This window comes from Micropterus dolomieu, linkage group LG21 (genome assembly GCF_021292245.1).
Source record: "Micropterus dolomieu isolate WLL.071019.BEF.003 ecotype Adirondacks linkage group LG21, ASM2129224v1, whole genome shotgun sequence".
NCBI lineage: Eukaryota > Metazoa > Chordata > Actinopteri > Centrarchiformes > Centrarchidae > Micropterus > Micropterus dolomieu.
The window spans coordinates 29974184-29999072 of NC_060170.1; the positions used below are offsets into that span (position 1 = coordinate 29974184).

The 24889-nt window shown below is 40.3% G+C and overlaps 2 protein-coding genes across 8 annotated transcripts in view; both read left to right on the forward strand.

The window, feature by feature from the left end:
• The window catches only part of mvb12bb (multivesicular body subunit 12Bb), a 33972-nt gene extending 30697 nt beyond the window's left edge, over positions 1-3275 (forward strand). For 2 of the 5 annotated variants that reach the window (XM_046035633.1, XM_046035637.1), the window contains one exon: positions 1861-2237. In XM_046035633.1, the coding sequence (XP_045891589.1) occupies positions 1861-1997 (137 nt within the window). In that variant the 3' untranslated portion in view covers positions 1998-2237. Of the gene's footprint in view, positions 1-1860; positions 2238-2302; positions 2541-3054 lie in introns of those variants that run through there. The other 3 variants (XR_006822580.1, XR_006822579.1, XM_046035636.1) reach the window with 3 other exon arrangements.
• Positions 3276-14010: 10735 nt separating this feature from the next.
• lmx1bb (LIM homeobox transcription factor 1, beta b) overlaps positions 14011-24889 on the forward strand; it is a 49074-nt gene continuing 38195 nt past the window's right edge. The window contains exons 1-3 of one of the 3 annotated variants that reach the window (XM_046035630.1): positions 14011-14059; positions 16079-16201; positions 16699-16885. In XM_046035630.1, coding sequence (XP_045891586.1) covers positions 16132-16201; positions 16699-16885 — 257 coding nt within the window. In that variant the 5' untranslated portion in view covers positions 14011-14059; positions 16079-16131. Of the gene's footprint in view, positions 14060-15447; positions 15757-16047; positions 16202-16698; positions 16886-24889 lie in introns of those variants that run through there. The other 2 variants (XM_046035631.1, XM_046035632.1) reach the window with 2 other exon arrangements.

The following is a 24889-nucleotide window of genomic DNA, read 5'->3' on the forward strand; positions in this document are numbered from 1 at the left end:
CATATCTAATTTGTGTCTTTTTAAGTGTTAATTAGTAAGCGATTTAAAGTGACATCTTTATGTAGTTTGCTCTGCTGAAAAATGTTGTTGGCGGCTGGCTAATGATTTTCAGAGGGAGTATGCTAGAAGAAGTGTGCATGCACACATGACAGAATTTTCATTAGCACCTATGTATGATGGGTTTGTAGGAAGTTATCTGTGTGTGTGTGTGTGTGTGTGTGTGTGTGTGTGTGTGTGTGTGTGTGTTGCCATGTGAATGTATGGAGGGACAGTAGTGTACAGGGTTGTGTGAGAGGTGTGAGAGGGAGAGCTCCAAATAGAGGTGGAATTAATGAAGACAACATGTCACATATTTTTGGCAGGGGAGCAGGGACAGGAAATGAAGCTCGGCTCGTCTAGGTGACTGCCGCCCATGTTCTAGTGTGTCACTGTCCTGTCAGCCTGTGTGTAAAACTGGCAGACATTGATACATGCTCTCCCTGATAACACCCCATTCCCCCATCCATCATCCACACACACACACACACACATACACACAGGATTATTTATTTACTGTGCCAGATGTTGAGACTGAATTTTTGTGTGGTGGGGGGCTGAATTTCTTCACAACTAACAGGCTTGTGATATGTGACAGGTTTGGGGTAACTTGCAGCTTCCCCTCAACTAGATGAAAATCAGGGAAGGTGGTATTTTGATCGAAAGGACCAGGTTGAGCCATTGTGGCTCCATGGCTTCTGTTGGAGATTTGGAAACTTATTTCAGTGATCATACAGCATCACCTAGTGCTGTGTTGCAGTAATACAACAGTCTAACTTGTCACACAACTTAACTGTTGAGCCAGTGGGACTACACCCACAACAAAATCATGAATGTGTTTTCAAATGGTCTGACCAAAAACTAATCAAACATTATACTGTTTGTTAATGTAGATTGTTTCATCGCCTTAGTCACATTCTTAAGGAGCTTTGTCTTTCTTACAATCAATTCTTAATAATTTGGATTCATAGAATAGAATTAGGAAAAATGATTAAATTACATTATAGGACTGAGCTCTTCTGGGAAACTGCTAATGTTTACAGGGATGCACCAGCTCCAACTTTTTCTCTTCCGATAACGATTCACATCTCAACTCAGGGGATCTGCTGATTCCGAATACAAATTGAATATCAGCGCTTTCTTTTTATTTAATTTAGCATCTGTATTTCATTGTGTGAAACTCGGGAGTCATTTTTTTGCAAGATCACTTGAGGCTTGAGATTTCTGTGGATCCAAAAATGTTGGAGTGAGTCTAGCTGGAAACCATGATAACCTTAACTAAAAAAGTTATTAATGTATTAATTTTTGACGTTATGTCCTGTAGGTCTGTTCAATAATGTATTTGTGTTTGTGCCAACATTTCTGTTTCTGCCTAGAAGGGAGTTAAAATAATGATTTATAGAATCAGTGAAACTGAACAAAAATCACAGGCTTTCCTGCCTTTTAATGCCACATGAGTGAAGAATGTTTGAAAACCTTTTGCTTTTTAAAGAGTCATGTCTGTGACATGCCAGAAGGGGGAAGTGTTTGTTTGTATTTTCACAATCTTCATTCTGGACAACCATCTAAGCACTCTGTGGGGCTAAACGTAGGCCTGTACTTTCACTGGTGGGATAACATAGTTTATTATCCTTCTAGAACATTCAGAGAGTTGTTCAAATTCTTTCCAATGTGGTGGTTTGTGATAAGCTGCATATCATTGCAGTGTTTTATAAATGTAGATATTGCTTTGGTATTCATTATTGAGATAATGCAGGTTGATGATGTTTTTGTCCTGTTTTGACAGTATATTTTTATTCATCTGCGTTTTCTCTTCTCTTGCAGTTTTACTACAACTTCAGCACAGAGCGAAGCATTGCGGTGTAACTTTCCACGCAGTTTTTACAACCTCACAGATAGAGCCACAAGGACTGAAACACAATAAATGGAATAAAAAGAACATTGGCCGAAAAATTAACTAATGAAATTAAAAAGTTTGGGATACACATCAACTTTACATCATGTAAGCTAATTTAAGTCAGAAAATGTATTTTTACCTTGATGGATTCTATTTAAACCATTCAGATTAAAGTATTTTTGATAATGTTCAACTGTGCACATAAAATTTTTGAAAATGTTCAACTTATTTATATTGAAAGTGACTTTTTCTAAATGATTGTTTTTGTGTTATCTTACTCTGATAGTCTTAGAAGAAGTGTTGCTCAAGTCATGCTCCAAATAAATCAAACTAATTAATATCCATAGCTGTGACTCACATTTTGCTCAGCACATTAACAGGGCCATGCTGACAGTGAGTAACACTCAGGGAGGACAAAAGTGAACAGAGAAGCAGCCTCATCACACGCAAACGGGCCCCTCTGACGTTCATTTTCCAGTAGAAGCATCTTTCCATCACAAAGTTCATCATGAGCAGCGTGCAGCACGAACGAGCAGAGCTTTGAGACACAGGAGCCTTTTACCCCAGACGCCCACCCACGTCATCAGTGACTCCTCTACCCAGTCAGGTCTTTACGAATAGAACACCACAATACATTTCACTTTTGAAATGTGTTATTCCTATCTACAGCTGTATAGAGAATGGGGGGGGGGGGTACAGAAAAAGTAGTAGTAGTAGTAGCTTTATTGAAATTTATATTCATAAAACCTAATTTTCTGAATATTCTAAACAAATATTTATTTATGAAAGCAAACTTTTTTTTTTTTTTTTTTAACAAACTAAATAAAACCCTGCTGCCACTTTGCTGCCAGATCCAGAAGCAGAATTTACACTTGGATACCAAAACATCACTATCCTCTCACCTCTGCTCACGTGTCATTTGCAGCTAATTAAATTGTCAGAATCCACATTTGCACATTTTTGCAGGAGTAATTAGTATTAGAAATTCATTAATGGATTAATGCCCTTGTTGTTAATTAGACTCTCCTTCTGCTAAGTTTGTGAACTTATGGATTCTGCTAACAGTGCAGATATTTTTTTTTTGCCTGACCAAAGTTCCTAATAGCTCTTGGTATTCACAGGTGTTTAATGAAGCATACAACAGATGACAACCCTCTGCGAGCGTTTGCGTTAACTCCTCTGTTCTGCCGCTGAAATCAGAGCGACGGTCTGAAGAATCCTGTGCAGAGGGAACAGCTTTCACGCTCCTTCATGAAGGTGACACTCATGTCAGTGATGCCCTAGAGCACTGTGACAGGCTCTGACAGCCCTCCTTCCTGCTGTGCATAAAGTGCATATATACAGTATGCCACATGAATCCAGATTCACACACAGACTGCACAAGCGTATGGTGGAGCTATGCTAACTCTCCATTTTCCACCATTACTCTTTTGATTGATATAAGTGAGAAAAACTTTGCAACTACTAATAATATCACTATTATACTAATAACTAAATCAATTTAAAGTTATTTAGATAATGTGTCCACATCTCCCAGTGTTTAGACTGGGATGTAATGTATAGCAGATAATGTGCAATGTCATTTCAGGTGATGAAACAATATTTAGAAGATGTGTGCAATAGCATCATAAAGGATAAAGCAATATTCTGTATTTTTCCTATTATTAACGAAACAACAAAAACCAACAATGAAGAGATCTTAGTAATAAGTATTGTCTGTGTAGCTGAAGCCTCATGTACCCTTCCATTGCACTGGGTGAAATGTTCCTTCATTATAAAACGCGGGCACTGTATTTTATTTTGAGTCCATTCCACATACCTTGTCCTGCGGCTGAAAATCCACCACCAAATCCACAGCATGAAAGACGTTCTCTCCGAAAGCACTATTTTTTTTTCTGTTTGGATAATGTTTGCTAAAAAATCGTAGTCCCCAGTTTTGGGGAATTATTGAGCCCATTTTTTTTTTTTTAATGGGAGTTTATATTTTGGTCTTCAATAGAAACAAAGGGTCTTGACAGGCTGGGGTTGGAAAGTATTAAGATATAGACTACTGCATTGTTGCTTTTGCTCTTGAAAGAAATGCTGACAATTACAAAAATTTTTAATATTGCCAGCCTTATCCTTTGAAAATGTTTTTCTGCAGAACCTGCACTGTAACATCTCAGTGTTGTGCTCGATGTGAGCAGCATTGCAGGTGTTGCTGGTATCAGAGATGGACAGCAGGTTGAGTCTGACGTTAGCTCTGCAGGTCAGATGTGAGTATTTAGATGAGGCTAATCACCCGTTTTGCGTAGCCAAACTCTCCAGATGGGCACGGAGTAATCTTACTTTCAGAACCACAACTCCCTCATGAGCCCTGCCCAGCATCGCCCATCAAAAAGCTGCCTCACATGGTTTCACTTTTCCTTTCTCTCCACTTTATGATATGGAAAATAATGAATTTCTGGAACCACATTTTAAAATTAAAATTAAAGCAACCTTTTTTTTGTCTCTAAGCTGTGCAGTAGTTTAAAGGCTAGAGGAGTATTTAAGGGCGGTTGTGTGTCTCAAGCATTTCACATATGGCAAATCTGTTTAAAGGCATCTTTTAAACTCCCTTGCTATCTCTAACCTACCAGGCCCACTTTAGACTTCTCAGTCACTGCTGTTGCGTTGCCCAAGAGGATTTGACTCTGACAAAATTGAGCTGAACTGCAGAGCAACCCATCAAAGCCCCACCCTCTGTAAGTCCACCAGATGTCCCATGGTCATTTTTAAACTCACACCCCGGCACATGACATGGAGCAGTGTGTAAGCATGTAGACAGAGGTGGATGGGCTGCTTGGAAATTGGAAAAGGAAGCCTGTATTTATGAGGTGGTTTGAGGTGCTGTGTTAAGACAGGCTTAGCCTGCCACTCTCCCTCTGACAGCCCTGTTTCCCCTTGAGCTGGGGTGAACAGAGACAGAGAGAGGTGAAGGAGTGAAGGCAGGAAGCCTGTCAAAGCAGGTCCAGACCAGACCTGGACCGATGGTGAACAGACTCACAGGCAGGTGATGCAGCAAATCACATTGACAGAAATTGTAAAGCCACATCTAATGTTCACTGGATTTGTATTTTCAAAACAAGAACAAATAGCAAACATGGAAATTGTGCTTCCTAATGTGATTCCTTCAGCCTAGTGCATGCTGGGACAGACTGAAACTTGAACAGAAAAAGCTTTGTAACAAGAATTAATGAATGAGAAAGTGCAAATATCTTAAGAAACAGAGACACACAGGTTGTAGTGAAACGACTCTGTCATTTACCAGTTACCTCCAGCAGACTCTCTTCGTTCCATGTGGACGTCATCAAATGCTGGAATGCCCCATTGAGACATGAAGCGGGAGGTTGAACGTGTGGTCTTCTCCATACCGCAACCTTAACAAGCCCCCAGGCTTCCCTCCACGGGGAGCTGCACATCTAATCTGTCTTTTCATACCTCAGCTTGAGGTAAAATGAGTGATCTCCCAGAGCAGGGATCCCCCTCCTCCCCCACACAGCGGCTCTCCTCCACTCTCTCTCTCTGCCACAGCAGCCAGCCCATGTGAGTCAAATTATTGTAATTGAGCAAGGATGGAGTCGGGTGTGAGGTGATCTCTCTCTTCATCCCACCCCCGCCCCCACCCCTTGCTCTCTCTCAGATATTCCTGCACATGTTGTGAAATGACCAGCAAGCATCTTTTTTTCTTCCCTCTAACACAGAAATCAATTAACTCCTTTCAAGTTAGATCAAAGGCACAATACACCGTCCAGGTCTTTCCAAAACCTGTGGGACAATTAACTCTCCCTTTGGACAGCGACCAGGCTAGACAGATGAAGGGAGGCTGCTGCCACTGTTCACATATGTGCGAAGTAGCCATAAACAAACTGGAAGTGGTTGAACATAATTTCAACAAGCATCCCACAAACTTAGATTGTGCATTAATACAGCAGGATGATAGGTTTTGATTAATCTTCTGGACACATCATGACAAAAATAAAAGGGACTTCTGCATATATTTAGAGCATGCCATGTGGCAGCTTGTGGCGTACCCCCAACAATGGGTCCTTGGGCACAGACATGTAAAAATCCCCCTCCCTGCCTACATCAGAGCAAGGCTCCACAATTGAAAGAGACACCAAATGACTACTACATTTGTGTCTTTATTTCTCTTTTAGGTTGTTTTGTTTATATTTGCATTCAACTCTTTGTGGTAATTTCTGTGATCGGTTTGTCTCTCTTTGTAGTCGCTTTGAGTGTCCTGTAGTCGTTTTGTTTGTCTTTTAAGTCATTTTGAGTTTATTTGTAGTGGTCTTTGTGCACCTCTATGTGGTCATTTTGGCTCTGGCCAAGGGCCCCCTAACCCCTTGGACCCCTTGGCCTGTGTTTGGTAGGCCCGTTCAGTAATGCTTCCATGGGTATGGTGATGGCACAATGCAGGAGTGTGACATCAAACTGATTGGACAAGGGGGAGCGAGTGCAGCTTTCGTCCACAGACAGGTGCACTGACCCTGTCCACCCCTGAAGGTGCCACTTGCATTTTATTGGACATTTAGGGCTGGCCAGCATTTTTTAACAGCCACCTGGATGCAATAAAGGGCCAGCTCCTGAGCTCTGGCTGCCCAGAGGATTTCCCAGCAGCTCCCATGGGACCTCTGGCTAGTTAAGATGTTTATTAAGCTGAAAGTGGTCCAGTGGGAAAACACAGCACTTCTGAGAGATTCGGGCCAGCAGTTTTCTTGTTAGTCGGAGCGCTCCCCGGAGGATTTGGTTTCTTTTCCTTTCAAACCTCGGAGGGAGGACAGGGTCAGTTCACAGGGCACAAGGTTGACCAACTGGTAACTAGGCACATGAACCCAGGAAGAGAAATATCTACAGACCATCAAGGTCGGCTTGGAACAATTACCACAGTTCCCAAACTGAGAATATTAGCTAAACACATCCTGGTTAGCTCTGAAATGCAGTTGTGTAGCCACTTTAGAAATGTAGTTATTAGTTACATTTCCAGGAAATACCATGTGGAATCAGCAACAACCTCAACAAAAAATAAAGTGGGTTGTAAGGGCTGCATCTATCTGTGAGGTTTGTTTTTCTCCAAAAGAGTCTTTACACTTACTAAAATGATGAAGTCAACATGTAAATGGATGTGCATGCTATAGCTTCAATACGTAGTTTCTTTCTTTGTCATCCCAGCTGAAGTTCTTTGAAGAAAATGTCCATCCAGAACATTGTGCTGTTAGTTCTGCTTGCTGTTTGACAGATCTTGACCTCACTAAGCTCTGCTGGACCTCTAGTTCAAAGCGCTGGTCTTTAGCCTCAGGCACTTTGCTCTAATAACTTCAGTTAGACTGTTGGTCCTTGTTTTGCTTTCTAAAAGTTTAGCAGCCACACTCTGCTTAAAGGAGAAGAGTTTGGAAGAAATGATAAAGGAATTGTGTAGTTAAAATTGGTTCTTCACTGCTCAGCTTGATAAATATTACTTTTTCTCTTGTTTAATTTTGAAATTTCTCGGGGCCAAACTACAAGGCCTGTGGTTAGCACATTGTGAACTGAGCAGCACATGCGGCCAGTGATGGGTTTTAGTGCTCTCTGCCTAATGTTCAGGACAGATTAGAAATGTTCGCCTGTGACAGACGCTGTCTAGATCTTCACTACCAGATCCACCCAGCTGCAAAACATCTGGTGGATTTCTACCTTTTTCTCTGAAGTGCAGCCTATTAATGACACACCCACAATCGTACATGTGCACACACACTCTCATTCAGCACACACAAAACACATCCTGCATGTTTTATTGAGACAGAGAAAAAGAATCACACATATACAGATGTCTGATTATAAGGACTGTCTTTATTGCTGCTGGCCTAGGTATCCAAATCGTCTGCATATTTTGTTTCCATTGCAGTGATTCATTTCTTATTTGTCATTGCAGTGCAGTACATGTAGCACATGGAGTGATGCTGGTACCAGGTTCTGTCTATTCTCTGATATATGTGTTCAGCCATTCAATTCCAGCTCTGTATCACAGCCAGTGTGTATGTAGATATATTTAGAATATCTGCAAGCATATGCAATTTATTCAACAGGCACAGAATTTATGCATTCCACATGAGGAGCGGGTAGGGAAGGCCTACACTTATTATTAATGGCACACATCCTAAAATCATGCTCCTGGCCTCCTGGAGACTCTACTTTTTTGTGTCAGAGGAAACATTATTTTTGCAGAGACAAATCCACTGAATAACAAGATCTTCTGATGAAAGGCTCTGCAAATCTTGCCTGAGCTGAGACACTTTTGCTAATGATGAAAACAGTCACGTAACAACAAATGCCACGTATCCCAGTGTGACATGACGATATAATATCCGTTGCTCATATGCACGAGCCAAGTTTGTGAAAGCCTTTTTCTCTAAGGGCAAACCATTGTTTTGTTTCTGTGTCGCTCCTCCACTCAGCACCTCTTGTGTGGGATATTAAATGGTCCTTATTGGAGAAAGATTTAAGATTCTTTAGGCAATCATCAACAGTTAGAGAAAGTCACAAATACATGTGGGTGTGTGTCTCTTGGAGACATTTGGAGAACGTGGTTTAATTTTGTTTAAAATTACCATGCAGTAAGTTGTTCCTCATGTGTCTGAACAGCTTAGACTCACATGAAGACTTGTTTGGCCATCGCCTGTGTGTGAAGTAAAACAGAAGGGATGGGGGGATCGCCACATCATAGAAGAAAAAGATTTTGTTATTGCTGGGTTTCATAATGCATCATCTGTTACCATCTGTGATCCAACTTTGAACATCTTTTTTTAAATGTCTTGAAGATAATCCTTTGGGAAAAAAAAATATTCATTGGGTTTTAACAAAATATTTGATATTTATTTTTATTTGAACTATTATTGCATGACACAATGCAGAAAAGATTTACATTTTAGTTTTTATGGGTTAGTTCACTTTGGAAACTGTCTTAATAAAATAATTTAAATTAATGTTATACATTTCAAATCCTTTGCTGAAAAATACTTTTGTCATTTGTCTATTGAAAATGGAACTACTAAAAAACATGAACCATTATTACAATAATGTGCCAAAAATTCTAATGATATTTTTAAAAATGTAATTGTGTCATGCATTTTTTTGGCAAGTTGAATGAATTAATGAATAGAAAAAAATAATGATAAATCAATATTGTTTATGTTTGTTTATCCAATAATCTATAACTTATTATTCTCTAAAGATGGCTGTCATTGCAGATGCACAACATTGAACCAACAGAGAAAAGTTATTTTTAGTTATTGCTGCAGAATCATGTGAACAAACTCATTTTCATCAAGAAAAAATACATATATATTTTATGCAATTTTTGTAATTTGCACTATAATATTTTGGATTATAGAACAATAACAATGTACAGTGCAGCACATCGCAAGAATAATACCGGGACTGCCACTCTATATCACATCAACAGTAACACAAGAGAAAGGGCAAAACTGACCAAATTCAAGTCAAAATACAATTACTATGATGGGGAACATACTCGAGTAATATACATAATATTACACTTTGTGGTAAAATAACACTTTTTGGCATTTCAATGTCATGAAATTGTAATTAATGGGTTTGAGAAAAAAACTCTTTACATTCCAAATGGGTACTTAACAGTGTTTTTATAAGACAACATGGATGACTTATATCTTGAGAATTTTTCAAATTAACTTCATCTACAAGTCACTAGTAGAAATTTTCTTTTAGTCTCATTTAAAATGAGAGTCGCAGAGGATCATGTATCTAGGAAATACAAATGATCTGAAACCTACCTAAGTATTAACAAAAAAATATACAAATGACTATATTTGACTCTATTGTTTTTATCTATATTTGTTTATAAGGATAAAAATGTAATGTAAATGTAATTAAGTTTTATATGAATAATTTTGAAACTTTTACACTAACATGCAGTTAAGTATTCAAGATTAATCCAGTATTGTGTACAAAAAATAATAACATTAATAACAACAATAAATTTGTTTGATTTGTATTTTATTTTTCTGTTCTATGCCTGTTTCACGACAACTTAGCATTTCTTTAGTTGTGGCATTGTTGAGTTGTGTTAGGAAAGCACGTTGTACTGCCTGGTTTGGTCCAGCAGGGGGTGATATTGTAATTCAGATAGGGGGTTGGAGTCGTTTCAGGTAACGTCAGCATACAACTGAGAAGTAATATGTGTTTAGACTGAGTCGGGGGACCAGGTGCATAAATCTGACTGCATCCTGGCTCACTGTCATCAGAAGAGCTGGTCTTTACTAAATTTACACCACAGTGTTCCTGAGGAGGAAGAGAGGTTCGTAGATTGGTACTGTGATCTGTACCAAAATGGGAAGACATTTGATTACATTTAACAAAAATGCATTTTAGCATTTAGTTTAGGTTTTACAAGATTTTGATTATATGGTTATAGATATTATTCCATTCTCTCTGGATTGTTTTGAAAGTCATAAACATTACCTTGAAATAAATATAAATAGGCCTAAGTTAACAAACAGGTGATACAGGACTTTCAGTGCTATTTTTTATGATATATCTGTGACTGTATAATTTAGGTTATGTAATTCAATTGCTTATATACACTCGTAAATCAACTACATCTAACTTACAGCAGTTTGATAAATCATTTACTCAAAAGGTAGCAAACAAATGCCAAGATTTACCTTTTATATCATTTTAAATTTGTATAATTTAATTTTTATATGTGTCGTGGTATATAGTCTGTCCCTGGTTGGGTATGGGACTACATGATTAGCTCCTATGTTAATTAAATTACAGTTCAGTTTCGCTGTGTCTTACAAACTACACAAGCGCAGGTATAGGCTACAGTTTTCAGACTCACATTTCAAACTTGTATGTCAGCTGGCTGTCACACAGGGTCCTGTCAGGCCATCTGTCAGGAACTCAATAAATTTGTCAGTGGGAAAAAAAAGCTGAATCCAATAAATCATAACATAAACAAATCTAGCCATGGGTTGACAGTGCTGTATTATACTTGGTCTTAATCCTCGGGGAGTTGGGATTATCCTGCAGTATCATTTTTTTTGGCTGTCTCAGTGAAATGGGCCATGTTGTTCAGGCGAATAAAAGCAGGAAGATGTGACTGAGTGGGGAGAAGTAGATGTGATGTGAATAACTCCACTGTTTAGCTTGTTGTGCATCTGTGAATTTAAGCAAAGCTCAAATAAAAAATGCATCGAAATAACACACATATATATAAATATAAAATATATAAATATAATTTTATTTTTTTTTGCAAAAACCGATAGACCCAATTTGTGACTTAATTAAAACATTTGAAAAACAAAACGAGTTGTTAAAGGCTATTTTAGTATTCAGGGGCCCTCAGGCCTGTGGGGCCCTGCATCTCATACCCTATTTGTTATTACAGCAGTGCACTGCCTGATTGCTTGCTGTGTGAAATCATAGTGCAACAATATTCATTGTTTTCATTTTTTTCAGGTATGAAAGCAACTAAAAATTGCAACAGAAACAGATTAAATTAAAGTTGTTGCCGACGTGCAAACCTTCAACAAGCTTCGCCAACTTCCAGCGGTTCCGTTAACTTGACGAGGAGCGTGCTGTGCCCTTGAATCCCTTCTAAGTGTCACAATAATAATTTTAGAGAAACGCCCTTAAGAGAGAAACGCGTGTGAGCTAAAAGAGGAATATCGCGCGACATTTCCCCTCTATTCCTTAAATGTATCAGAAACCATACTGCTGCACAGTCTGTTTTTAAGATGCTCCAGTGCAACTCGGCAGCAAACAAATTAAAGGAGCCTGTATTTTTTTTTTCTTTCATTCGAGCTTTTAAAAAAAGGCATCGTGGAGAGCTTAGAAACACTCATTAAAAGATCAAAGTGAGTTAACTATCAGAGTCCTCTAGCCATGCAATTTGGGAGCCATTATGTCTTTGGTTTGCTCAGTTTCTCCTTTGAGGATGTGAGGTGTTCTTCCCATTCTCACTAAGGTATTTTATTTTTAAAATGCTTAGCGTATCGCTGGGCTTTGTTTTTAGGCATAATTGAAAATTGAAAACATTTCAGCTGAACCAAACCTGTGTTTATTACAGTCCACATATATAGTTAAATAGGTTGATAGGTTGTTATGTTTTTACGTTGAGGATTATTATTGTCTGTGATTTTGCATGGCATTGGTTATAGCCTGCGGGTTTGAGGCCTGACACAGTTGGAGCTGTGTGAGTTATTCTCTGGGTTGGAAAATTAATGGATCCTGCGTGGGTTCTAAACAGCGTGATGTAAATGTAATTAAAGTAGCTAAATTGTCTATATGTTTATATTTTAATTTGATTGATGCGTTTGTTTAGATTTGATTTCAATTGAACGAAGTCATAAAATAATTAGATTTATTCGTTGTATTAACGATAAAGGGTCAGTTATGTTGCATTATGTGGCACGTTTTTATCCCTTTAGAATGCGCTTACAATAAGTCATAATAACACATTAGTTTAAGTTGGCGTTAATAACATATTTAGCACTGATTGCTCCTTTTCTTAATGCACTGTCCTCCAAACTGTGCCCGTTCTATTGGCGATTTTGATTGCAAAGGAAAAACTTTGCTCACGCTCAACCATTTGAATTTCTTCTTTCCCCCGAAATAATTTGTATTATTCAAAACATGCAGTCCACATAACTTTCTTTCTCAATATTCAAAGTCATTACTGTCACTGTGAAAAATCTAAATGGAACCACAGCAGTCGCAGATCCTGCAGGAATGTGCGTTACAGTCATGACGCATTATAATGGTCTCTTACCTTTCCGATGGATGCCACAGCTCTGCTTACTTTAAAGCAAATTGCTAAATTTTAGGAGACCGTTGCTTTCTGTGGGGCACACCTGCTTTTCCTGCCTTATAGAAGGCGAGGGAGGGCTTGTCATGTAGAGGCTCATTAAAACACTGCCGGCTAAAAGTTGGCGGATTGATTTATTGAATGAATGTTTGATGTCCTCATTCACACAAGCGACCTGGCCGACAACTGCTGAATGAATGGGGGAGGCGGAGGAGGGGGTAACACGGGCTTTATATGTTTCTGAAAATGTATTGATTAGATTGTATTGATAGCTCTCAGCTCATAATGCGTCTTAGTGGTAAGATAATCCAATATAGTGTGAGGCGAAGGTAATTGACCTCATGCTGATGGAAACAGAAGTGGGGGAAAGATTCATGACTGGCAGGTATGGGCTGATTTTAACAGAGCAAGTGTATCTGTGTCCTTTCATAAAGATTCGTATTTATATTTATTTGTGCTTTAAACGTGTCTGTGTCTGTAACATCCTTCATAAAATTCGACAATGGATGTAAATATTAATCTCTGTATGTCACTGTTTCTATTTGGCTCCACTGTCTCTTTTAGATCAGTGATTCACAGCCAGGGGTTCTTGTACCTCAAAGGGCACCTCTGCAGTTACGGGGGGGTACGTGGAAAAAAAATGTGACCCTCATGATTGGAAATATAGAAAATAAAAATATGATTTGATCATGTGTAGTCATGCATTTGTGTTTAGGATAAAAATCAACACAGAAGTAAGGTTAAACGTAGCCAATGTGATGCTGATTTTTATAGTTATATAGTTAGTTATAGTTATTGTCACAAGAACTTACCAACTAGTCTGCACTAGACGTCGCTCAGCTTTCTACCTACCTGAGTCAGTTGTAGGTTGATTAAGAACGCAGAAAGACTGGTCAGAAAACTGACAACAGAAAGCTAAAAGTTATACTGACAGTGGTTGAAACAACCAGTTTCTGTCATTCCAAACGGCATTAAATGCAAACCTGGCCAATTTTGCAAAAGACAATACCATTGAACAATACCATAAAGCCACCCCCATCAAAGAGGTATGGTAAAGGGGTAGCTTACTTCTTCTGATAGGGCTGTGGGGGTACGTCCGACAAAAAAGGTTGGGAACCACAACTGTTTTAGATAACTTCAGCTGTTCTCTCACTGAACGGCAGAGGGCAACGCCAACAATCTGTCCTCTGTTTTCCAAACTGGGCTACAGGTCATCGCCGTGATGCTTCACAAAGGACATCAAACACAACACGCAGCTATATGCCTTTGGATCGAAGGTAAACACTGTAGATTGACTTAAGATCATTCTAGAGAAACATTTGAACATGCGTTTTATTTATTTTTTTGTTTCTTCCTTTCAATAAATGATCATGCAGTAAGTAGCCTAATGTGAAATATATGACTGTTTTTTGTCTTACCACAATATTTAGGAATTTATCATTATTAGGCCTGTTATGTTTTATCATTACTATTATATTGTTATTGCCGTTGCTGTCGTATCAGTCATACTCTCGACATGTAGTGCTGGTGTCCGTGTTACAGTAGGCTATGTCTTCATTGCCTTTAATTGAGCAGCAGGTAGTTTTTTTTTTTATTATTTAAATGAAAATAAATCTCACGTAGATTTGCACAAGCTGATCTGACAATACGTTTCCTTAAAACGTCTCCATGTGTCCAGTCTTCTTGTGTTTCCTTGCCTCGGCCTGTAGCTCTGCAGCTTCTTCTTTCTTTTTTTTTTTTTTTTTTTGATCCTCTCATACAGCGGGACATGGGAAGCAGTGCACAATCCCATTAGTAGCCCTGTAGTTTCAGACAGGCCTCGGTGCAACTGTCCTCCGTACCTTTGCAAACGTCTTGATCACGTCTTGACAAAGAAATGTAGGCCTACTGATCGTTCCAGAATTGATTAACTTATAAAACACGCAACGCTCAACGGATATGTATATTTATTATTATGCTCATTTGGATGTTTTTGGATTTTTAATTATTCAGATTGAGGGCTCATTCCTCAGATCAAAGTATAAACTGATCAGTTGTTGAACGGCAGATAATAGATAGCTGCTGTGTTCCTGTAAAACAAATGCAGGACATGGCCTAAATAATAAAAAAAATATATAATAATTATTATTATTATTATTGGTGCCTATTTTCTGGCCAAAAGATGGATAGACATGCCTTGTTGTGGCCACCTCAGAGCTGGACACACCGCCGTTATCACCACTGATCGCCAGGTGCATCAGTTGAAAGGGGACAGCAGCTTCCACTGGAAACAATGCACAAAAGAGCAAAGACAGCATGTGATGCTCATATGTCATTTTTCTAATACTGAAGGAAATATAACAATTCATGATAGATGGGGGGTGGGGGGGGGGTCGCTTCTATATTTTTACGTTAATTTTTGCTAAATAATAACCATAGAATGTTTTATTTTCTTAGAAAACCCTTCATATATTGCGCCCAGTAATGAAATTATAGTGTATTATTGGGTCTATTATTTTCATATAATCGTATTGTTTCTTCAGTGCTAGGCCTCAGAGCCAGGCCCCTGTATATAATATAATTTTTCCTCTTTCTAGTCTTGCTTACGGTTTCCTCCAAGTGTGTGTCGTTATTGGACTGTGTGGAGCACACTGTACTCTGCTCCAATAGCATCCCAATGGCAGTGAATGGGGGAATGAAAAAAGTGTAGCCATGCATGCAGGAGTGGGAGGATCCACTCGCTTCAATCTCGATCTCAGACTTTTGCAGCGACAGGGGCACAACCAACAACCGTCTCTGTTACTTCCAAAGAGTTACTGCCGGGACATATACATACTCTCCTGTTTTGTTTTTGAGGGGGGGATTTGTTGTCAAGTTTGTCGTCTTTTTCTCGTCTTTGACAAAACTGTTACTCCGTGAAGAAATTCCCCGCTTTTGAATCCCGTCGGCTTGAGGACGAGAAGATAAAGCTTCCTCGGTGCTCTAATCATAACAGGTGACTGTTGAGAGAGTTTTTCACCTTTATTGTTTGCTTTCTGTGTCCACACGCTTCTCTGACACATCGGGGACCCGGGTAGCCGGCTTAGACTGCCTTTATCTCTTAACTATTTGCGAGCATCAAAAGTCGAGCTTTTGCATTTCTTCTACTTAAGCTCATTGTCTAGTGTCCCTCCGACGAGCTGCAGGCTGTGTGTCACACGGAACACAAACGCTTTCAACAGGTTTCAACCTCGCCTCCGCTCCACCTCCAGACAGCTTGTGCGTGCCGCTGGATTTTCTTGTCAGGTCTGACCGTATTCTTATGGATATTGCAACAGGTCTGGTGTCACTGGAGCGCCTCTCCGCTGGAGAACAGCCCGAGACGTGCATCATGCTGGACGGCATTAAAATTGAGGATCATCCCCTGCGATCGGGACAAGCCACGCTCGGAGTCATGCTCGGTGAGTCTTTTACTGTAGAATAAAACCCCAGCAAATCACTGTGAACTGTGAGCACAGGTCAACCACTAGACTGTTATCCCTGTCTGGATGCCATACTGTGCATGCATGCCCACTGCTGTTTTGTTACCTGACGCCTAAGACCATGAAAAGCGACAAAAGTTCACATTTATGCATGCAAAGGGATGCAACAACAGAGATGATAATAAATAATGTAGTTTTTTTTGGCACGTTAACTTCAAGAAAACGCATCCCGAACGACCCAGACCCATTCAAAGGCTGGGATCTGCAGGCCTTATTGGAGAGGGAATATCAAATTCATCCATTAAAATCTGCTTTTTTAATTTGATTAAATACCATACACATCTAGCCTATAGATTTCTTCAGGCACCCAGTGTGTAGGCCTTTAACGTTTTTAGAGTTTTTGATCAGACATTACAGGTCTTGATATAGGCCTTCTGTCTATTCTGATGGGCCCAAACTCCTCTGCCCTTTTCCAGGGACTGATTGTCATCATCCATCCGTGTGTGAAGGATGCCAGCGTCCTATCTCCGACCGCTTCTTGATGAGGGTCAACGATTCCTCATGGCACGAGGAGTGTTTGCAGTGCACCGTGTGTCAACAGCCTCTCACCACCAGCTGTTATTTCAGAGAAAGGAAACTTTACTGCAAACACGACTACCAACAGTAAGCACAATTTCGCGGAGGGAATCTCTGCACTCTTGATTTGCATTTCTTTAGTTTGCCTTGGTTGGTGTGCCGTGAATTTAATTTTATTGATATTTCATTTTTGATTTTTTAAAAGGACAATGTGATGGCTTTGGCTGGCCTGGAGGCCTTGTATGTGTCTCATGCAAAGAAAAAAAAACTGGAAAGTCATTCAGCTAGTGTGAAGTCGTATTTGAATTTAGCAAGACTGGTTGAAGTGTAAAAAATATATCTACCTTCAGGGAGGTATGATATAAATTAACCTGTTGTCGTTGCTTGTTCTGCTGTTCTCTTTACGATTTTATTTCCTGCAAAATTATAAAATTAATGAAAGAATAACAGGAACAAGTGCAATTAAATCTGAACTCTTGTACTTGTTAAAAATGTTAATACTGAATCTTAGTAATGGTGCTCACACTGGCTGGAGGACTCTCGCATTAGGGGTCACATATGCTTCGCTTTCTTCTTGTCGCAGTGGCCCACGATATTTCCACATTTTGTCTGCGGAATGAGCACATTTATGACAAAAAGACGTGATCCCACTCACGCAGGCCCGAGAGTGTGCAGGCGTACAGTCTGTTTATTTTTTCCCTTTTTATTCCGCTCTCTGTCATGTAGTTTGTTTGCATCTTGTGGCATTTCCCCCATCACCATCAGCCGCTTCAGATTCATTACAAAAGATGGAAAAAACAGAATTTCATTCGAGCCCACAGCGCGGGTTAGATTAATTTTCCGATCAGGCCATATTCATTTATTTTGAAAATCTGATTCCTTCATTTGCCTTTAACAGGACTAGGCCTATACGATTTTCTTAAATAAACTTTCTTTATTTAACCGGTACAAATTTATCGTTTTTTAAAAATTATTATTTTATTTTAGATCATGTTTATTCTATTTTATTTGAGGCTATTTTATTTTACTAAGGGATGATGGCGTTTTAGCATGCGGCATATATGAGACATGGCAACCATTTAACTGCTTAATGAAAAACTATCTGCGCTTTTTACTTCACATGAGTTATGTGTTCCTGCAGGCTAATGTTGATTTAGATAATAATAGAAAATAATTAGAAGTTCAGGGATTTGCGCACGCGCGACTCACGCGCGCGCGCACACACACAAACTCAGACGCACACACAATTTTTAAAGGCATTCATAATTTAGTATTAAAATAGTGAGTTTCACAGTTTGAAAAATATGTTCAAAAATCGGACTTATTCTGTTGTTCTAAAATGCTGGAGTGAGATTACAACAGCAGACTCAGTCAGATAAAATGCAGATTGCTAATTTGCTCTGCCTCATTCACAACAACACAATAAATAAAAAAACAGCATTATTAAAATTAGAAGACTAAAAATATTAATGTGATAAATTATATATAAATTATAATAATGTAGCAATTGCCCTCTTGTGATTATTGTTTTATAGTAATTACAATAAAGTTGTACATTCAAAATTAGGCCAGTAACAGGAAGTAGCATGGCAGCCATTAGCCATGGAGTAAAATAAATGAGTAAATTGAATTAGTAAATTATCACATAAAGACAGCAGAGACAGTGGCAGACATAGGGGAGGCAAATATTGAAGACAAGTAACAGAAGTAATAACAATGCTGAGGGTTGCTATTTGGCCTGTGAGGACTGGGGGGGGGTGCCCTGTGTTTCTCATCGCATGAGTGCTTTTCATGCTTGTCACTAAATTTTCAGCTTTTTGTGTCCAGCCTTTTTAACAATTCCACTTCGATTACCGGGACATTATGGCTCTCTGCTAGATACCTTGCAAGCAACAAAGAGTTACATCTGTTGCCGTGCGTGCCATTCATCCAGCTTTGTGACAGGAGTGTATTCGGCTGATAACAATGGAAAATTCATAGCAGTAACTATGGGATACCACAGTCACGGCGTCACGGCTCAGAGGTGGCTGGAAACGGAGAGAGAAGGATCTCTTTCTCATGCCTGCTGTAGCACTGTCCATTTGTAGTTTTTCTTTGAATTTATTTGTTCTGTGTGTGTCAAGAGAAGAAGACAAACATACAGAGGCAGACAAGATAATAGTACGCTTTCCTGGCATTTTGTTTGATATGCTTTTGAAGTACCATATTTGGTAAATAACTAACCATTTCCCTATTTTTTTCTCTGCCACTTCTTGTACTTTGAATGCTGTGAGCTTGTGTGGCAAGTCCGAAACACCCCAGCCAAACAAAACAACCTGCTGGGCGACGTCCTGCTCTCACACACTGTTCTCACACACATCTTTTAATTCTTCACCCTCCTCACATTTTTTTTTAACCCCTCCCATGTTAAAAGGTAGCTGGAGCTCCATCACACAGACACAAGAATTTCTTTTTTGTTGTTGTTGTTTATTCCATTCACATTGATGGGATACTTAAAGATGTAATTGGCACCTTTTTGACTTTTATGACACTCATTTAAGATGCATTTGTCAGCCCACAAACTGCTTTGGGCTGTGAAGAGAGCTCCTAGCCTTACAGAGGTCTTCATGCCTAATTACGTTCCTACAGCAACTGATTCATGCCCCGTAATCAGCTCTCACTAGCTATAATAAATCAAGGAATTGGCAAGCAGTCTTTTTTGGCACCTTTGGAACAGGTTTAAGTGCAGATGGGGAGAAACAATTGTGTACTGTGTTATTAAAACTCCCACCAACACAGTTCAACACATCTTGCTCCATATAGTGCAATTTTATTGTAACAAGATTAGATTTTATTCGGCTTTTTCCCATATGTTTGCTTCTTTTTTATGCCATGCAGCTGACCTGTGTTCACTGTCCCTGTCTTGAAATAATAGGTATTATTAGGTATTTTTGTGAATGAGGAATATTCTTTATAGCTAAAAATTCAGGGTCCAAAAAAAATCTCAAATGTACGGATGTCAGGCTTATTTTCCGTGGGGAGGGGGTAAAATTAAATATATTTTTGAAGAGGAGGAATACAGAAATACAGCACTGTCTTTTGTAAGAATATTTCAGAGCAAGTTTGATAAAATTGAAGGCAAATAGGCAGAGCTGTCAGTTGGACGGTAGCCAAAGCCGTAGAGGAGGAACAAGCTTGAACGAGACGGGCGGTATGTAAAAGGTAGAGTGGAATTACACCACCCCGAGAGAGTTTGTTGTGCCCTGGTGTTTGGAGGTCAATTATACATCATTAGAAAGAGGGAGATCTTTTCCCCAGGGAGACCTTTCCACTAACCAAGCAGATGCTTTGAAAGAAGCCATGTAATAAGGCCTATCACTTCGCCGAAGTGTTGGACAACACCCCTGTAATGGACTGCCTTGTTAGAAACTGCCATGGGCTCCATCTACAAAACATAACATTAACTAACTATATTATACACCAAGCTGCCTGCTTTTGGGGCCTGCTGATGCATAAAAAACATGCATTCCAGAGTGGATTTTTTTTTTCTCCCCATGCTCTATAAAGTTTTACTGTCTAGCAAAATGTTATTTTAGATTGTTACATTTGTAACTCATCCAAATACACCAGCATGCAGATTTTCCTAAATTGTCTAATTCACGTGCTGTAAGCAAAATGAAATTCAGGTCACAGTAGTATGAGTAGTAGAAAAACACAGCAGTGATGAAGCCATAAAAGCAGAGCTCCAACAACCTGTCTCACCTCCCATGTATGCTGGACGATCCCCCGGTGTGCTGAGAGGTGCTTTTTAGAACTGTTTGGAGTGCCCTCCTGTGAAATTGTTGTTTTTTAATTAGCTGTGCTTGGGACGCTGCAGCAGTGTGTGCCGGATAGATGCTGACGGCTGGGTTTCTGTGTTAGCTCACCGATTGTGTGTTTTACTCACTCTAGGACACTCCCGCATGGCCTGGCACTTTCATATGCACGCCAAAAAAACAAAAACAAAAAAAACTAGGATGTACTTTGTGCAGTTAATTAAAGACTGTCCTACATCCTGCTAAAATATTTCAGAAGCTGCTCTGATCTGTGGGTGTGTGTTCCTTTCTGCAAGACTTTCTAACTTTCAGCTATACTTTCTTTTTTTTAATTCTCCCTAAAAAGGATAAAAATGTGTCTTTAGCCACTGCTCTTGGGTAAATAAGAGAGGACCTCTACAGAGAGACAAATCTAATGTTAGAAACACTAAGCCGGATAATATTGCTTCAGCTTGCTGGGATTTTTAGTGCTCGGCAAGGAGCTAGCTGACGCTGGCCCCGTTCCTCTGTAAGGAAGTATTGGGTTTTATGTCAACATGGCTCGGCCTGTCCCTGCAGCATACTCGGATGCATCATCTGTCATCTCATGGTTTACTAACTGTCCCCCCCCCCCCAACATATTTAGACCCATTAAAGGACCTGTTGGAGTGGTATTTATTTGCATCACTACCAACATCTTGGATTCGCTGTTTTTTGCTGTTTCCGGTTCCCACAAATAGCTCTTTGAGTGATAAATGTTTTAACTTTTTACATGAACCCTTGTATACATGGATACTGTTGTTAAACGTTTTACACTATTTACATCCATTACAGGTTCAACAGTCTGCTGTTTATATTTACTTTATGTTTTTTTGTGACGCTGTCAGTAAATCATAAGTACAAGTGCTATTAAATCAGGTGATTTCATGAAGGTTTGTTTTTATAAAGGCGTTTCTTCGGCGTGTTTTAGTAGAAATGAGAAATGGGTGCTGTGTGTGTGTGTGTGTGTGTGTGTGTGTGTGTGTGTGTGTGTGTGTGGCAGGGGTATGTATGTGTATAGCAGAAGTTTGAATACAAAGCACTTTGCAGGACGCTATGGGAAGCCACAGAGGCTCAGCCACGGTAATGCCCATCACCACTTTAGAGGCCAGACTGGTGGCGAGGGATGTAGAAAGAGGTCTCTGTGGCTTTGTGTGGGGGAGCCGTAGTGCAGGGGAGGAGAAGGATCTGCAGAGGGATCTGCCTGGTGTGCTCACATTACACTGGATGATAGCAGAGGGTTGCAGAGGAACTCAAGCATGCAATTTGTTGGTAGCCACAATTTAACCTCATCTCCTAAAGCCGGCTGTTAGGCAGCCAGTGGGACATGTCAGTCAATCGGGAATGCTAATCAGTGACGGTGGAGAGAAAGCCCTCGGCTCGGCAGCGTACTGATTTTCATTACTGGCTCCAAGTGCTCGGGCCTTTAGGTTTATTTTCACAGCATGACAACTCTTCATAACAAAAAGGAAGGTTACCACAAACCATTAAATGCAATTTACAAATTAGATTTTGGCTAAATCTGTGAAATACTGTAATAGGCTTCTTAAAGTTGCCAGCTGAGAAATATACACACTCAGCAAATGTTTTCAATTTTGATTTGCCAGATTACATGTTTAAATCAGAAGAATTAAATTTTTAGTGGCTAGATTTTTTTCTGTGCTGAAATTATTCATTTTAAATATTGTTTATGGTGTGTTGGTAAACAAATAACATTTACAAAGTCATTCCCATTACATTCCCGGTATTTTTAATTACATTTCATATCTGTTTGTCTCATTTTGCTTTTATAGTTCGGAAATAGCCCACACTTGTTTCTACCAGGCAGTCTGGTTGAACGTGCATGAGAAATTGAGACATGGCCTCTGCTGCTGGCTAGCAGTATCACTGCTGGCCCCAACTGTGTATATGTGATCCCACTCTGGAATGTTTTTCCAACACGTAGGCTTTTCACAGATACACTAGAGAGGACTGGCATCATAGTGGCAAGTGCTGCATTCAGACTGTTGTGTGCCCAAGGCTTACTCTCACACTCACGTCACACATTCTAGCTCTACATGGGAATGGGCAGAGCAGTGTGTTTGTCTACATACACACCAGGTTTTTGTGAGGGTGTGGGCGCGCGCGCGTGTGTGTGTGTGTGTGTGTGTGTGTATACACTTGCTTCCTCTCTCTCTGCTCCTTTCTTTCTTTGTCTCTCATCTAAGCTTTTTCCACTCTGTTTTTTAAAGATACATTTCTGCACATCAACTTAGTTGCTGCATGTCAAATCAAGTCCAAATTTCAGCGGTATAGATTTATGTACAGATACAGCATAACACGTTTCTTTGTTTCCCCCCCTTTTAATCTTCATCAAATGAGATTAGCCTCCAAATACCGGTATTCCTGCCCAAAGTGACTGACAGAGATTTGCACTTTTATCATTAAGTGTGACACTAAGCTGGTCCGAGCTTTGTCTTGAATGGAGGGTCTGACGGAAACGGGGGCTCCTAATCCTTTTATTTGTGTCAGACCCAGAAAGCGGGGAAGAATGGGGCTGGGGTGGGATGGGGCTGCAGAATGCCACGGCCCTTAGTCCCCTCCAGACCTGGCCTCCACAGCCAAGTGAGCATGAGACTCATCTTATGTGGTCTATGCACTCGAGCGGACGCATACACACTCATGCGCACACGGCCACACATTTGTGCATCTACAGCGTGTTCAAATGTTTGCTCAAGCACATGCACACAATCATAAATACACCACCGCATGTACAAATGCATATGTTCACCTACTTTCGCACCCAATCACAGATACACACAGACATGCACAGTCCTTTTAGAGTATCTAGTAGTGTACCTGCTCACAGCAGAGTATGCGTCTGTCTATGAGTGCATGGATTGCAATAGCAGGAGGTTCAGTCTAGGATGAGATTAATAAAGTTTGCCGGTTCCCTGGTCGAGGTCCAACGCAAGGCTTTTGTCTGCGGCTCACATCGGGTTGTGGGGCTTCAGCTCCTTTTGTGTGTGCACCCTTGTGGTAATCCATCTCCAGCGGGAATCCCCTGGGGCACTTTATTTACTCATTCAACTGTTTGGAAGTCTGTTAGACTGCAGATCAGATGCAGTGAAACCAATGTGATTACTTTAACCAGCACTTCCAGATTCCTGGCCAGCATCTCCTCTCACCCTGAGCTGGCGTGCTCTGCAGGTGGGAGGGAAGGTCCACACTGACTCATCCCGCTCTGTCTTTCCTGTTTACCGGCCTGGTTTGAGTCCAGTCCAATATTCTCTGTTATGAAAATTCTGCATTAGGCATTGAACCTCCTGTGCCCACACACGGTAGAGCTGACTTGATTCTTTTATTATCCTTGTGTATTTGTTATTTTCTCCCTTGCGTCTCAAACATACAATTTCCAACACTGGTGGCTGACTGCATTCTTGCATTTGTCTCTTTCTCAGTAGATCATAATTCAGCACCATAGCAAGTGTGGTGTCACAGTGTAAAAACTAACATCTATGTTTTATTGCAAACAATGAGATGGATTTGGTTATCCATCCATCAACATAAACCCAGAGCTATGTATTTGGGGCTAACCCCCGTGTTAAACCGTTGCAGGCTGTCAGGCTCTCTGAATTTACTCTCCGTCTCTTCCCCCTGGTGTGGCTGGGGAATATGGTTGAAATCAACTGCCAGGACCAGCATCAACAATGAGAGCTTGCTAAACTCGCTGTTTAGAACCAGCCGCTGATTGGTGATGGCTGTCTTGGCAAGAAAAATAACCCTGGATGAAAACAGTGCATATTGGGTTTCTATGCGTCTGACTCACTCCCGTCCTCGCTGACCGCCCCCCCCACGGCAAGCCAGCGTGATTTGTGCACGAGGTCCCATGACCCATGGAAGCTTCAAAAAGCAGCGAGGGGAAATATTTGGATGATCCTGATGGGGGAGTTGAGACGTGGGAGGGAGGCAGAGATGATGGGGGCTTGGTAAGAGCAGGGCTAAGCGGTGTAAGGCAAGGCAGATGTGGAGAATCTGCAGTGCGGCCGTGATGACAGGGGAGTGTGTGTGTGTACAGAAGACGACTGCCCATCTTGGATTCTTACCCAGACACCCACCACCACCAGTGGCCCTTAGGACAGCTGCAACACAGACGCCACATTCTGCATAAAAAGGTGGCAAACAGTAGAACAAACTGTGCACAGGGGGTTGGAAAGAGTTGCAATAGAAGAGGCATTTTATCATCAGGTACCATGCCATGATACTGATCGTCTGTACCTCACCCCCCTGCGGTAAACCC